The sequence below is a fragment of the Morus notabilis genome, unplaced genomic scaffold (assembly GCF_000414095.1).
Source record: "Morus notabilis unplaced genomic scaffold, ASM41409v2 Scaffold307, whole genome shotgun sequence".
Lineage (NCBI taxonomy): Eukaryota > Viridiplantae > Streptophyta > Magnoliopsida > Rosales > Moraceae > Morus > Morus notabilis.
The window spans coordinates 1,082,774-1,095,251 of NW_010361515.1; the positions used below are offsets into that span (position 1 = coordinate 1,082,774).

Sequence of the window (12,478 nt, forward strand, 5' to 3'; positions counted from 1 at the left end):
AATGTAAGGATGGTGTCTGTAAAATTTCAGATCTTTTTGACATCATTTTTATTTTATTTTATTTTCCAAAGATGAAAAATAAAGAATATCATAAAAAATAGATTATTAATCAAAAAATGGTGCCGCTTGTTGTATTAATTCTTAAAAATCATATATTAATTTTAGAATGCAAAACATAAATAAAAGTATAAATTTTTGACACATCCTGGCCACTGGGCGCCCCACTACGCGGGCCGGGGGCCTTTTGAGATCGTTTTACTTTTTTTTTTTCATTTTTGCGGCCATTTTTCGCGGGCATGCCCAGAAAAATGTAAAGATCGTGTATGCAAAATTTCATAATTTTTTGACGTCGTTTTAATTTTATTTGATTTTTCAAATACAAAAAATAAAGAAAATCATAAAAAATAGAATATTCATCAAAAAATGGTGCCGCTTGTTGCATTAACGGTTTTCACATATTGCGAGATGTAAAAAATAATAATGAAAACAAAACAATGTTTGTTTAGTAAATGTTTTAAAAACGAAAATGAAAACAAAAACAGTGAGAATGATTTTTGTGAAAGAATTAAAAAATACTTAAAAGTTATTTTCACTTTTCTGTTTTCATTTTTTAGTACTTATCAACTATAGTATAATATATTAATTAATAAACATTATTTCACTTTTTTATTATACTCAAAACAATCTCTTCAAAAACCAACCAAACGCAATTTCAGAATCGGTCCCAGAATGATTCTCAAAACAATCTCATTTTTACTTTTTATTGAAAGCAAAATCATTTTAAAACTAATTCCAAACACAGCCTTAGATTCTATTTTTTTAAGTACCCCACTTATTAAAAATACTCGTTTTAAAAAAACTCTATCACCTCACTAGTTTTAATCTAAAAAGTAAAAATATATAAGCTAGTGTTAAGGAGTAGAAATAAAATGGGCTCTATGTCAAGGGGCATTTGAAATAAAAGGGGTCTCCATGTCAAGGGGTATTTTAAAAAATTTTCCTTTTTTTTCTAAATTTATAGTTACACCCATTTTTTCTTATTTAGCTACCCCTAAACTTCTTAAAATTTCAAAGTGCCCCTACTTTTTGTTATTTTACCTCCAATTTTTGTATATTTTGACAACACTACTTGAGCTTATATATCTGAAGAATGGAACCAAAAAAAAATCCACAGATTAGTAGAAATTAAAGAAAAAAATAGTTAAAAGAAAAATTTTCAGTATTTAATCATGTTATTAATTTAATTTAAAACTTTAGAAAAAAATGTTTAAAACTTTAATTTAACTCTAGCCTCATCTGAATAAATTTTCTAGCTTCGTCACAGCATAATTGCATTGAGAATTGTATTATCGTATCATTTTGTAATTAGCAAAATTAGTAAACAAAGCCGTTCGTTATAACTGTATATAAGATATTGTAATTACAGCAACATGCATATATTTTTTTTCAGGCATCGACATAAACAACAGGAATAAAAGTACTGTTTAATTAATACGATTAATGTTCCTGGCTTTTTTTTTTTTTTTTTTTTTTTCAAATAAAGGATCGGATACAAAATCAAAGAAATTAATACATCCCAACTATATCGGCACCCACTAAAATTCTAATCATTCCATGCATCTGCCTCTCAAATATCATTAAATAATAAAAAGAAAAATTACATAATTGTTCAACAAATCACCTCCCATAAGGAGAAATAAAATGAAAAAAATAACAAAATCCAAAAAACTACACCGCAAGAAATGGAAAAAAATGACAAGCAGCTCGACGTGATCTGCTCCCAGTGTACGAGGCCTCCTTAAACACCTTTTCCAGTAAAACCCGATAGGAAAAACCCAGAAAAGGGAAAAAGAGTGCATGATCCACTTGGTTACTGATAAATCCAAAATCTTAATCTAATTCTGTATGAAGGCCGACCTTCCATATCTTGTGCTACGAGATCACTGCAAAATGGAGGAGTTGTGAACCACCATGTTGCTTCCTGCTTATGAACTCCCACCGATGCTAACTTATCTGCAACTTTGTTACCTTCTCTGAAACTGTGCGAAACTTGAATCTCCAGATTTCTCATTTTGCTAAGGACTTTCATCCATTTAGCCTTGATGTACTTCCAGGGAACATACATGGTACGAGAATTAAGGATGTCTACTACATAAGTAGAATCACTGTCAATCGATAACTTATTCTATCCATATTGACTTGCAAAGAGGATTGCATTAATAGCTGTCAAGAATTCCGCTTCATAAGTGAAAGCAATACCGATATGAATAGAGAAACAAACTTTGCAAAAGCCTCTATAAGTTATGAAAATGCCGCCACTACCCGCTGGACCAAGACTTCCATTTGTTGCACCACCGACATCGACTTTCATCCAATCATAGCAAGGAGGATACCAATTGACCGTCATAATTTGTGGAGCTTCCGGGACTCTACCTTGGACATTTAGACGCCGTAAAATCAAAAGATCATCGAAGGAATTATTCATGCCTCATCCTGCTAAAAATTGTCAACTTCTCAAACTAGGGAAAGAACGCTAGACACCAATACGAAATTTGGGACATTAGCATCTTCATGTACTATCTTGTATCGGAAATCCCGCATAATTGAAAAAGCTGAGATAATCGCAGTTCTCCAAATATGTACTGTGATCTGCTCGTTGAACTTCTGATTATAGGCTGAAAATAAAAAGCCTCTTGGTGTAGCTTGAGTGTATTATTTGCAGGTCTGCTGTAAAACTTTCCACATATATTGTTCAACAGTACATGATATCTGGATGCCAAATGAACACCTATCTTCCACTAATTATGCTCCGTCGGAATTGAACCATGTAAAAGATGCCAAACAATAAAAGACCTTCTACTTGCCGGCCAACAGAATTGCCCCCATTGAACTACAGGTCTCTTTGTTCTTGATTTGTTGTACTACCCTTTGACAGTCACAAATCCATAAATTTTGTCATTTTTTTGTAAAGAGAAAGACAAAATATTTAGAGTGGTTTAGCTTAATTTAGCCTACCCCCACTATAATAGCTGAGCTTTTTATTGATTTTTTTTTTTTTTGGGGTTCTAAACCCTCAAAACTCTCCATTACAAGTTCTCTCAGCATTAAAAGTAAGTAATAAAAATGTCAAGTCTTGTTGTGGAGCCAGCGTCCTGCCTCTTTCATCCTAGGTTTCTCCTATTTATAGGAGCCTTCCCATGATGATAACTGTCGAACACGGTTCACCTCACCTCCCCCCTCTTTGGTTTGATTTGTATCCTTCTTCTTATCTTGAGATCGTGAATCTTCCACCTAGTAACTCGGGAATGTGGGCAGTTACTCAAGATCACAAGTCTTGCACCTAAGTACTTTGGAACGTGGGCGGTTACTCGAGATTGTGAGTTTTGCAGAGATAGATATGGTTGAGAACTTGCGAGATTGTGAGGAAAGATATGACCTTGCTCGCATGTTGAGGTGACAGGTTTGTTATGTACTTGCTCTCAATGAGTAGGGAAAGGTCTCTCTCGCATGTGGTAGTTTAGGCTGAATTATGAGCTCACTATGCTCATCAAATTGTAAGCTCACGCCTTTGTGATCTCGGTCGTTTGCGAGCTCAGCTACTACGTACCCCAGCTCGCTGAGCTCAGATCCCACTTTTGTTCACTTAACTCAGGTCCAATCTTAACTTACTAGCTCAACATACCAATCTCAGCTCGATCGACTAGATTGAATTAGAGGATTGAATGGAGGGCATTTGAGCCGGGGGTGATGTATTCATGAAGTCATTTAATACCAATGGCTTATCTGAGTTGGGGCTAATTTGGGCTCCTGCCTTCGACGTTGTTGCCGTGGGGTACTAATATGGAGTTGTGAAAGATTTGGTATAGCAGGTGGGCATGTGTTTAATTAATAATGCTAAAAATATGAGTATATACTACACTGTTTAATTAATAATGCTAAATATATGAGTATATGAGTATAGTATAAGACGAGAAAAATGAAGTTCTATTAGCTATCTTACCCGAAAGTGATCAAAGATAAAAATCTTTATTTAATATCGAAAATGGACTTAATACAACTTGTTCCCAGATTAAACGTAGAAGTTACCAAAACACACGCAAAGTGATCCTGAAAAAAAAAAAAAAAAAAGAAAGAAAGAAAGAAAGAAAGAAAAAGAAAAAGAAAAAAGAAAAGAAAAGAAACGAAAAGAAACATCAACAACATACGTCATGCAACAACTTACGACGTCGATTATTTATAGTTCATCTATATATATATATATATATTTAATTAGCCATCGGCACTACATTATTTGGTCACATTATAACAGAGCTAGCGCGTACTTCAAGCGGCATAGTACAAGGGGTTGGGCAATTTGAAGGTTCTATGGCCGGCATTTGTACCCAAAAGATCAGTCCATTGATCCCCAATGTTCCCAACAATTCTGTATCCAGCATCCTCCAAATTCTTCCTCTGTTCAGCTTTGAAGTCTGCCGTTGTTCCAGAATAATCATCATCCCTGCAAACATTTATAATGATGTAGTTAAAATAATTAATACCATGGCACTAATTATAAATTATTTCTTTCACAAAGTTATATATACTGGGGGATATGCAATAAGAAAGGAAATTCAATATTGCACATCTAGATTTGCACAAAATATATGCCACTGTCATTTTAACTAATTTCATATATCAAAAGTACTAACAATACTATGAAACTTGATAGTTTACATATTGTAAGAGCTTACTTGAGTAAAACTAGTTCCCAAGTATGGTATCCAGCAACTTTTAAATTACTCTCAATGGCGGATCTTTCGTTTTCTCTTCTCCCTGTCAAGAATATAATCTTAAACCCCAAAGTTTTTAAGTTTTTGTACAACTTAAGACTCTTCGGCAATGCTGGGGCTGCTTCTGACAGGATCCATTGATGGAACGATTCGGGATCGTAAGGTTTCACCCTGAAATTATGTCATTAATAATATGAATTCATACTGGAATAAATTAAAGTAAATGAGAAAAATAGAAACCATTTCATAGGAAGTGACAAGAGAAACAAATATAAATATTATTTTTGTTCGAGTATATATATATATATATATGTATATATTATACGCTGTCATTCTCATAGTACCGGTGTCTCACAAATAAGTGTTGAAAAATGTTAGCATCACAGTTTCTGTCAATGTTTTTATTACTCTTTACTTTTATTGTTTGACATATGAGACTCCATTAACATAATATATTATTATTGAAACAAAACAAAATGAGATAGTAAGTTCACGTATCAAACAGTGATCATGCAAAGAGTGACAAAGAGTGACCCTAGCACTTTTCATAAGTGTTAAGTTGAATTAATTAGTTAATTAAGTGAATTAATTACCTTATTATACTTTTTTATTGTTCTTTCAATCATGCTTTCTCTACAACCGTTAGATTACTTTTAAATTATTTCAAACGGTCAAGATCTGATAAAGTAGTAGTATCCAAAAGCCCAAAGTAAAAGATTACATCTTCAAATTAATATTTGCTGAACCACGCATATAATTAAAACAATAAAGATATTGGGGCATATGTCATGTTATGGGAAAAGCGAAACACATATAGGTCCAATAATTTGATTATTATTATTATTTCTACAGAAATAGAAAGCCAATTATGGGACGAATTATTGTAGTTTTAGAAGTACTTCTTACGTACCCAAATCCATTTGTGGCGTAATAAGGTAGGTTAGAGACTGCAGTGTCATCTACATCAAAGAGCCACACGTCTTTGCCGTCGTCGGAAAGGGTATGGCTCTGGGCGTAGAGATAAGCTTCCTTAGTAACCACTTTTGAGTCCTCCCCGTACCGCTCGCCAAGCATGTAGCGCGCTACATAGAGCTCACATTTCTCCGGAACCGTTTTCCAGCCAATGATGTTGTTGGTCTCGACACCGTATTGCCAACTCGAGCACCATGCTCCGTTGCTGTTGCCGCCGAAACTGCCCTGCCGACGGAGAAGGTGAAGTTTGTTAAAATTTTTGTTAAGAGGATTATCGAGATCAGGTTGGGCTGTACTTGTTGCGGCAAGTACTACTGTGGCAAGGAAGTAATAGAGCAGCATTTTTGGCATTTGCTCAATGTTGCCTTGCCTTAATTTGCTTAAAGAAATTTACTTGACTCTTTGAATTGGCATGTATCTTCTTAAATAATATAATTCTTTGTCAAACGCCCCTTGTTTTGAAATATAATTACTTGTGGTGCCAAGTAATTCACTTTTTTTTAATATATATATTTTTACAATAATATTCGCAAACCGGGACCATACAAGTACGGAATATAAGTAAATATACATTATTGTCCAGAAAACGTTTTTTTTTTTTTTTTTTCTCTTTTGAAATTCAAAACAGAAAATGAAAACAAACAGTAGAAATTGTAGCATTAAAACCAAGAGGAATACGACAACAACACATTGTAATATCACATATGTATCTACGCATGGCACCCCCACAATTTTATTAATATGTATCTATGTTTTTGAGTAAATCCAAATTCCAAACTACTCAATTTATGAATAATGAGTGGAAAGAATTCAGTACGAACATACATATTGCGGCATGTCAATAAAAAATTACCGAATTCAAATATATACTACTTTCCAAGTTTGTATTTTTACGCAAATTAAATAATACGAGTGTTTGTTTCATTTGTGTATTTTTATTCCATATGTTCATTATACTACACATACACATATATTCTCTACATATATAATTGCATATTGACAAAAATAGATAAACTTGAGCGTTATTTAGGTTTTTACATTTCCTATAATTTTTCAGGTAAATACATGTATTTTTTTAATGCTTTTTAGTATTAATATCGACATCAATATATCAATCATTTTTATCATAAATTCAAAACCTCGATATTTCCGTCCATATCATTAATAGTGCACTTAAGAGATTTCATAAGGTGGGTCATTTGCACTTTGAGTAAAAAACATCAAGTAGGTCACTCGATATTGCACGACTTTATACGTGCTTGTTAACTCTATGATAACATAATTTTCTTGTGCTTGATTTTATTAGGCGGGTCTAGTACTCTTGCATTGACAATAATTGTATGGTCATATCATTTAGTAATTTTAGCTAGTCAACGAAGTTGTTGGTTATTATATGGGTGTCGGTCTTTTCGGATAGAAATGTCCACAACATGCAGTGGTGGAGCTAACCTTTTACTTCAGTGGGGTCGTACACTAAATTTCTTTTAATAAATTATCTTAGTGGGGGCATATAAGAAAATATATTTATTTTAGTGGGAGCATATATTATTTCAGTGTGGGTTTAAGTGTACAATTTTAAAATTTCTAAAGGTAATATTTTTTTCAAAAAAATTTAAGTAGGAGCGACTGCCCCGCTCATCTTCAGGTGGCTCCGCCACTGACAACATGCATGTTGCTTGTTACAGCAACATGTGCATATTTTTCGGCTTCGACATAAACAACCGGAACAAAAGTACAGTTTATCAGGATTGTTCCTGGCTAGGTTGATTTCTTATTGCAAGAGAAAAAGCCATGAAACGTTATATTTGTGGAAATGTATAATTGATGCTTGATAGCCACTATGTTTTTTCCGTAGTACTAGTTTCAACTTTATAGTTCTCGTGCAATCGTAGCCAATATTGAATATTGTATTTTATCAAAATCCACACATTTCTGATATAATATCACACACGTATAACCATAATTAATCACCAAATTACATATATATATATATATGTATTTATATGTCTCGTGACCAAATTAACTAGTATCATGAATTATGCGAAACATATATAACGTTTATCCTTTCAGAATTTTATAATGTTTGATATCAAATTTTGAAACGTTTATCCTTTTATGAATTAAGAAATTTATAAATGCATGTTCCTCCTTTCAGTTTTCTCTCTTAGCTAGCATTCAAGATTTCTAAATTTGATAGCATAAAATTCTTCATCATCTCTATAATTTTAAAGGATCTTCAACATAATGCCAAATTAATATTCCAATTCTAAATTTTGGTATTTGGATAGAAAAATCACTCTCCATTAATGCAATTCTATTTTGTATATACTATGCTTGGTGCAAATTTTAGCACCATATAGCCTAATTTGATATTTGGTATGTGTTAACCTTTTTATTTAATAATTGTAATAATAATATTGTAGTATTGTAATAATGAATTTATTTTCAAATCTTTATTATGATAAAAGTAGATATAGCATTTCAAGTAAAAAAGAAAAAAATAGACATATCATTCGAAAGAACATCGTGTATTGAAGCACAAAATTATATATGATATCATATTAAATATATTTATTTTTTTCATGCAACTCAAACAAGCCGCCTCTCTAATTCATTAAAAATAAAAGTAAAAAATAAACAAAAATAAAGAGGTTAAGAATCCAACCACAAGAGGTAAACTAAACAAAATACATAAAGCAATAATCTACAGAGAAGGCAAACAAAAACAATAGAAGGAAAACAGAGCGGTTTCATTTATACAACTTGGAATCCTTTCTCATTCCAAGACTCATAATTAAACCACTATACGGCCGCTCCTTCTTGAGAAAGTATATAATTTATGATTTTTTCTCTTGACTTGCAATATTGAAATAATATCAAATATGTCATATTTCGTACTTTTTGTACCAAATATAACATTAGCATTTACACTATATATAGTCCTTAGGAGCACGTGCATAAAATATCCAATACTTAATAAAGTGGCATATTTGTGATTTTTTCCTATATATTAAGAACATGCTTAGTTATTACAACAACTTAGGATGTAATTTATTTAGTTCAACTATATTATATATACACACACACACAGTGAGGCATATATAATTAGCCATGGCGACAATTCAACTGACGTAGTACATGGGGTCAGGCAATTTGAAAGTCCTACAACCGGTATTTGTCCCCAAGAGATCACTCCATTGATCCCCTATGTTCCCAACAATTTTATATCCAGCATCCTCTAACTTCTTTCTCTCAGCTGATTTGTACTCAACTGCTGTTATTGAATAATTTGAATCCCTGCAACCATAAAAGTATTGATATTATTGCACAAATTTCATAATATCAAGACCTTTGCAACTTGATTATATATATACAAATTTTATTAAGAGCTTACTGTTTGAATATAATTTTTTCCCAAGTTCGGTATCCAGCAATTAATAAATTATCCTCAGTGGCGTGTCTTTTGTCTTCGTTTCTCGTTGTCAGGAATACAATCTTAATCCCCAAAGCTAATAACTTTTTATACAGCTTTAAACTCTCCGGCAATGCTGGGGCGCTCTCCGTCAGGACCCATTCATTGAACAATTCGGCATCGTGAGGCTTCACCCTGAAATTATATCATTAATAAACACTTAAAATTATATGTATGCGTAAATTAAAATGTGATTGTAAAAAGAAAATTAAAGGAAAAAAAATAAAAGCATACATGCATGTTTCTGTGCGAGTCTATCTGTGGTAATAATTTATGATGTACCAAATTGAATCGTACGTGTCGACTTGTAAATTGATTGCTTTTGCTGGTTCATACGTACTCATGCATGCGTACGTACTTATAGAAAATCAGGTCCAATAATACTAGTTGTTGCACCACGTGATCATTATAGAAAACAATTAAGATATTTGGCATCTATGTCATGTGGCGGGACTAAAATTTTCTGTCCAATTTTAGTATTTAAAGTGGAATCTAACGATCCATGCCATATCATTTTAAACAAAATTAAAAATAACTCAAATTTTCATACTTACTTATCAAAGTATGTGACATAATATAATTAGTTAAATATCTTTTAAAATATTAAAAATTAAACACATGGTTTTAGTCCCAGACAAGAGCAAAACACATATAAGCCTATTATTATGATTTTTACTTCTAAAGATAGAAAGCTAAAAAGGGACGCATAATGTCAATATAATTGTAACGTAATCGTAGAAAACTCATCCACATATGATACATAAATATATATAGGCTTTTTATTCGGTCATTTTAGAGAGACCGTTCTTACAGCGTAATTTGTTGTAGTTATAAAAACGTAACATAACAATTATTGAATTTAAAACTGACTTTACAGAGAAGTAATATATTCTTTAGAGGACTAAATTTTTTAGTGTTATTATATGTTATATTTTCATAGCTACTGTGTTACTACGTTAGAATGACTCCAAATCAATACTAGGTACGTACCCAAATCCATATCTGGCATAAAAAGGTAGGTTAGAGAGTGTAGTTTCATCTATATCAAAGATCCACACGTCCTTGCCGTCATCAGCAAGGATGAGGCTCTTGGCGTAGCGATAAGCTTCTTTAACAACCGCTTTTGAGTCCTGCCTGTACTGCTGGCCGAGCATGTAGTTCCCTACGTAGAGCGCACATTCCTCCGGAACCGTTTCCCAGTCAATGATGTTGTTGGTCTCGACGCCGAATCGCCAACTCAGGCATGTTACTCCGTTTCTGCCGCCGGAACCATACTGCGGTCGGAGAAGGTAAATTTGGTTGACTATAACAGGACCATCGAAATCAGCTTGGGCTGTTTTTGCCGCAAGTACTATGGCAAGGAAGAAAAACAACATCATTTTATTTTTTGGACTCAATATATTCCCTAATTTGCTAAAGAAATTTACAATCTTTGAGCTGGTATGTGTCTTCTTAAATAATCTGATTCTTTGTTTAACGCCCCTTTTTTTTGGATATAATTACTTGTGTGTCAATTAAGAAACTTTCTAGATATTGTCACAAAAATATCTACAAGATGTACTCTCTATACAAATACAGATATTTTCCGCAAAATATCCATTATTATCCAGAGAAAATGTACTTTTCCTTTTTTTTAATGTAAAGAAAAAAGGAAAAAAGAATCACGTCTTATATTTTTGATACTGTGTTTCCCTACAATAATAAATGATGATGATGTTGATGATGATAAAACATTTTGCCACATGACATATCCTACGCATGGCACCCATATTAATTAACATATATCTACACTTTCGAGTAAATTCAAACTACTAAATTTATGACTGATGAGTGGAAAGAAATCAAAATCAGTATCAACCTGTATATTATGCTATGCCAATAAATAATATTTTCAAAATTATATAAGCATTATATCTTGAGAAAAAAGTACTGTTTGAACCAGGATGAGGTGCAATCTCATGTCCTTAAACCTTCAGACAGATCATTTTTGTTCTGAATTTTAAATTGTACAGAATATCTGAATTCAATTATGTACTACTTTTTATGTTTGTATTGTAATGTAAAATATTATGAGCTGTTATTTCATTAATATGTATATATTTTTTTTCATTATATGCTCGTTACACTACACGTATATATCTTTTTTATATATGTAATTACATTGACAAAAATAGGTAAACATAAATATTATTTTAGTGCTTTTATATGTCCTATAATTTCACTTAAGATTTATGTCCTACTAAATTATAATTATTTTAAATATTATAAGTTTATTTTTTCAACTTTCAAACCTTTATTATTATGATAAAAGATATATATATCATTTCATAAAAAAAGAAAAAGAAAAAAAAAAGATATAGTATTTAAATAATAACGTGTGTTGAAGCACAAAGTAGATTAACATATAAAATATGTTTTAGGAAGCAATTCAAACAAATCCGCATTGCATTTATTAAGAAAAGAAAAAAGATCAAAAACAAAAGTAAAGAGGTTTAGAATTCATCCACAAGGCAAACCAAACAATATACACAAAGCATCAACTCTACAGAGAAAGGAAACGAAAACAACCGGATATCAACACACCAGTTTCGTTTATATAACTTGAAACCCTTTTTTCTTTTGAACTCGAAGAGCATGAGCATTTTGCTTTTCAGAGTCAATTGTTATGTCTTTTCGGAGATTATTGAATTCCGTCAATTTATCCCGACTTATAAAATCACCATCTCTATTTCTTAAAATAAAATAAAAAAAATCACTACCTCTATTTTTTTTAGCAAGTATATAACTATCAAGTTTCTCTCTTCGTTTGACACTCATGTGATATCAAATATATACGTCGTTTTCCTTTTTTGTTTGCACAAAATATTACATAAAATATCCAATACTTGATGAAGTGACATTTATGACATTTATGATTTTATTTTCCTATTACTGTCTTGCATCATTTTTCATGGTATGCGATGCAGTGCAAGAATGAACTCTTCCAAGCAGCCTAGGGATAGAGAGTAGTGTGATCATCAACCAACATTATTGCATTTCTTTAGTTGTGCATAAAAAGCATGTCTCAAAAAAGATAAATTAACTTGTTTCACACAAAAAAAAAAATTTTTCATGGTATGCGATGCAGTGCAAGAATGAACTCTTCCAAGCAGCCTAGGGATAGAGAGTAGTGTGATCATCAACCAACATTATTGCATTTCTTTAGTTGTGCATAAAAAGCATGTCTCAAAAAAGATAAATTAACTTGTTTCACACAAAAAAAAAA

At 32.0% G+C, this 12,478-nt stretch overlaps 2 protein-coding genes across 2 annotated transcripts; both read right to left on the reverse strand.

The window, feature by feature from the left end:
- Positions 1-4,206: 4,206 nt before the first annotated feature.
- LOC21408956 (acid phosphatase 1) lies at positions 4,207-6,140 on the reverse strand. The gene is made up of 3 exons (XM_010099857.2): positions 5,680-6,140; positions 4,731-4,940; positions 4,207-4,498 (listed from the first exon to the last, which is right to left on the reverse strand). The coding sequence occupies exons 1-3, from the start codon at positions 6,090-6,092 to the stop codon at positions 4,324-4,326; spliced, it is 798 nt and encodes a 265-aa protein (XP_010098159.2). The 5' UTR covers positions 6,093-6,140; the 3' UTR covers positions 4,207-4,323.
- Positions 6,141-8,453: 2,313 nt separating this feature from the next.
- LOC21408957 (acid phosphatase 1) lies at positions 8,454-10,645 on the reverse strand. Its single transcript, XM_024166752.1, has 3 exons — positions 10,204-10,645; positions 9,136-9,348; positions 8,454-9,038 (listed from the first exon to the last, which is right to left on the reverse strand). Exons 1-3 carry the CDS (start codon positions 10,590-10,592, stop codon positions 8,864-8,866), a joined length of 777 nt encoding a protein of 258 aa, XP_024022520.1. The 5' UTR covers positions 10,593-10,645; the 3' UTR covers positions 8,454-8,863.
- Positions 10,646-12,478: the final 1,833 nt, after the last annotated feature.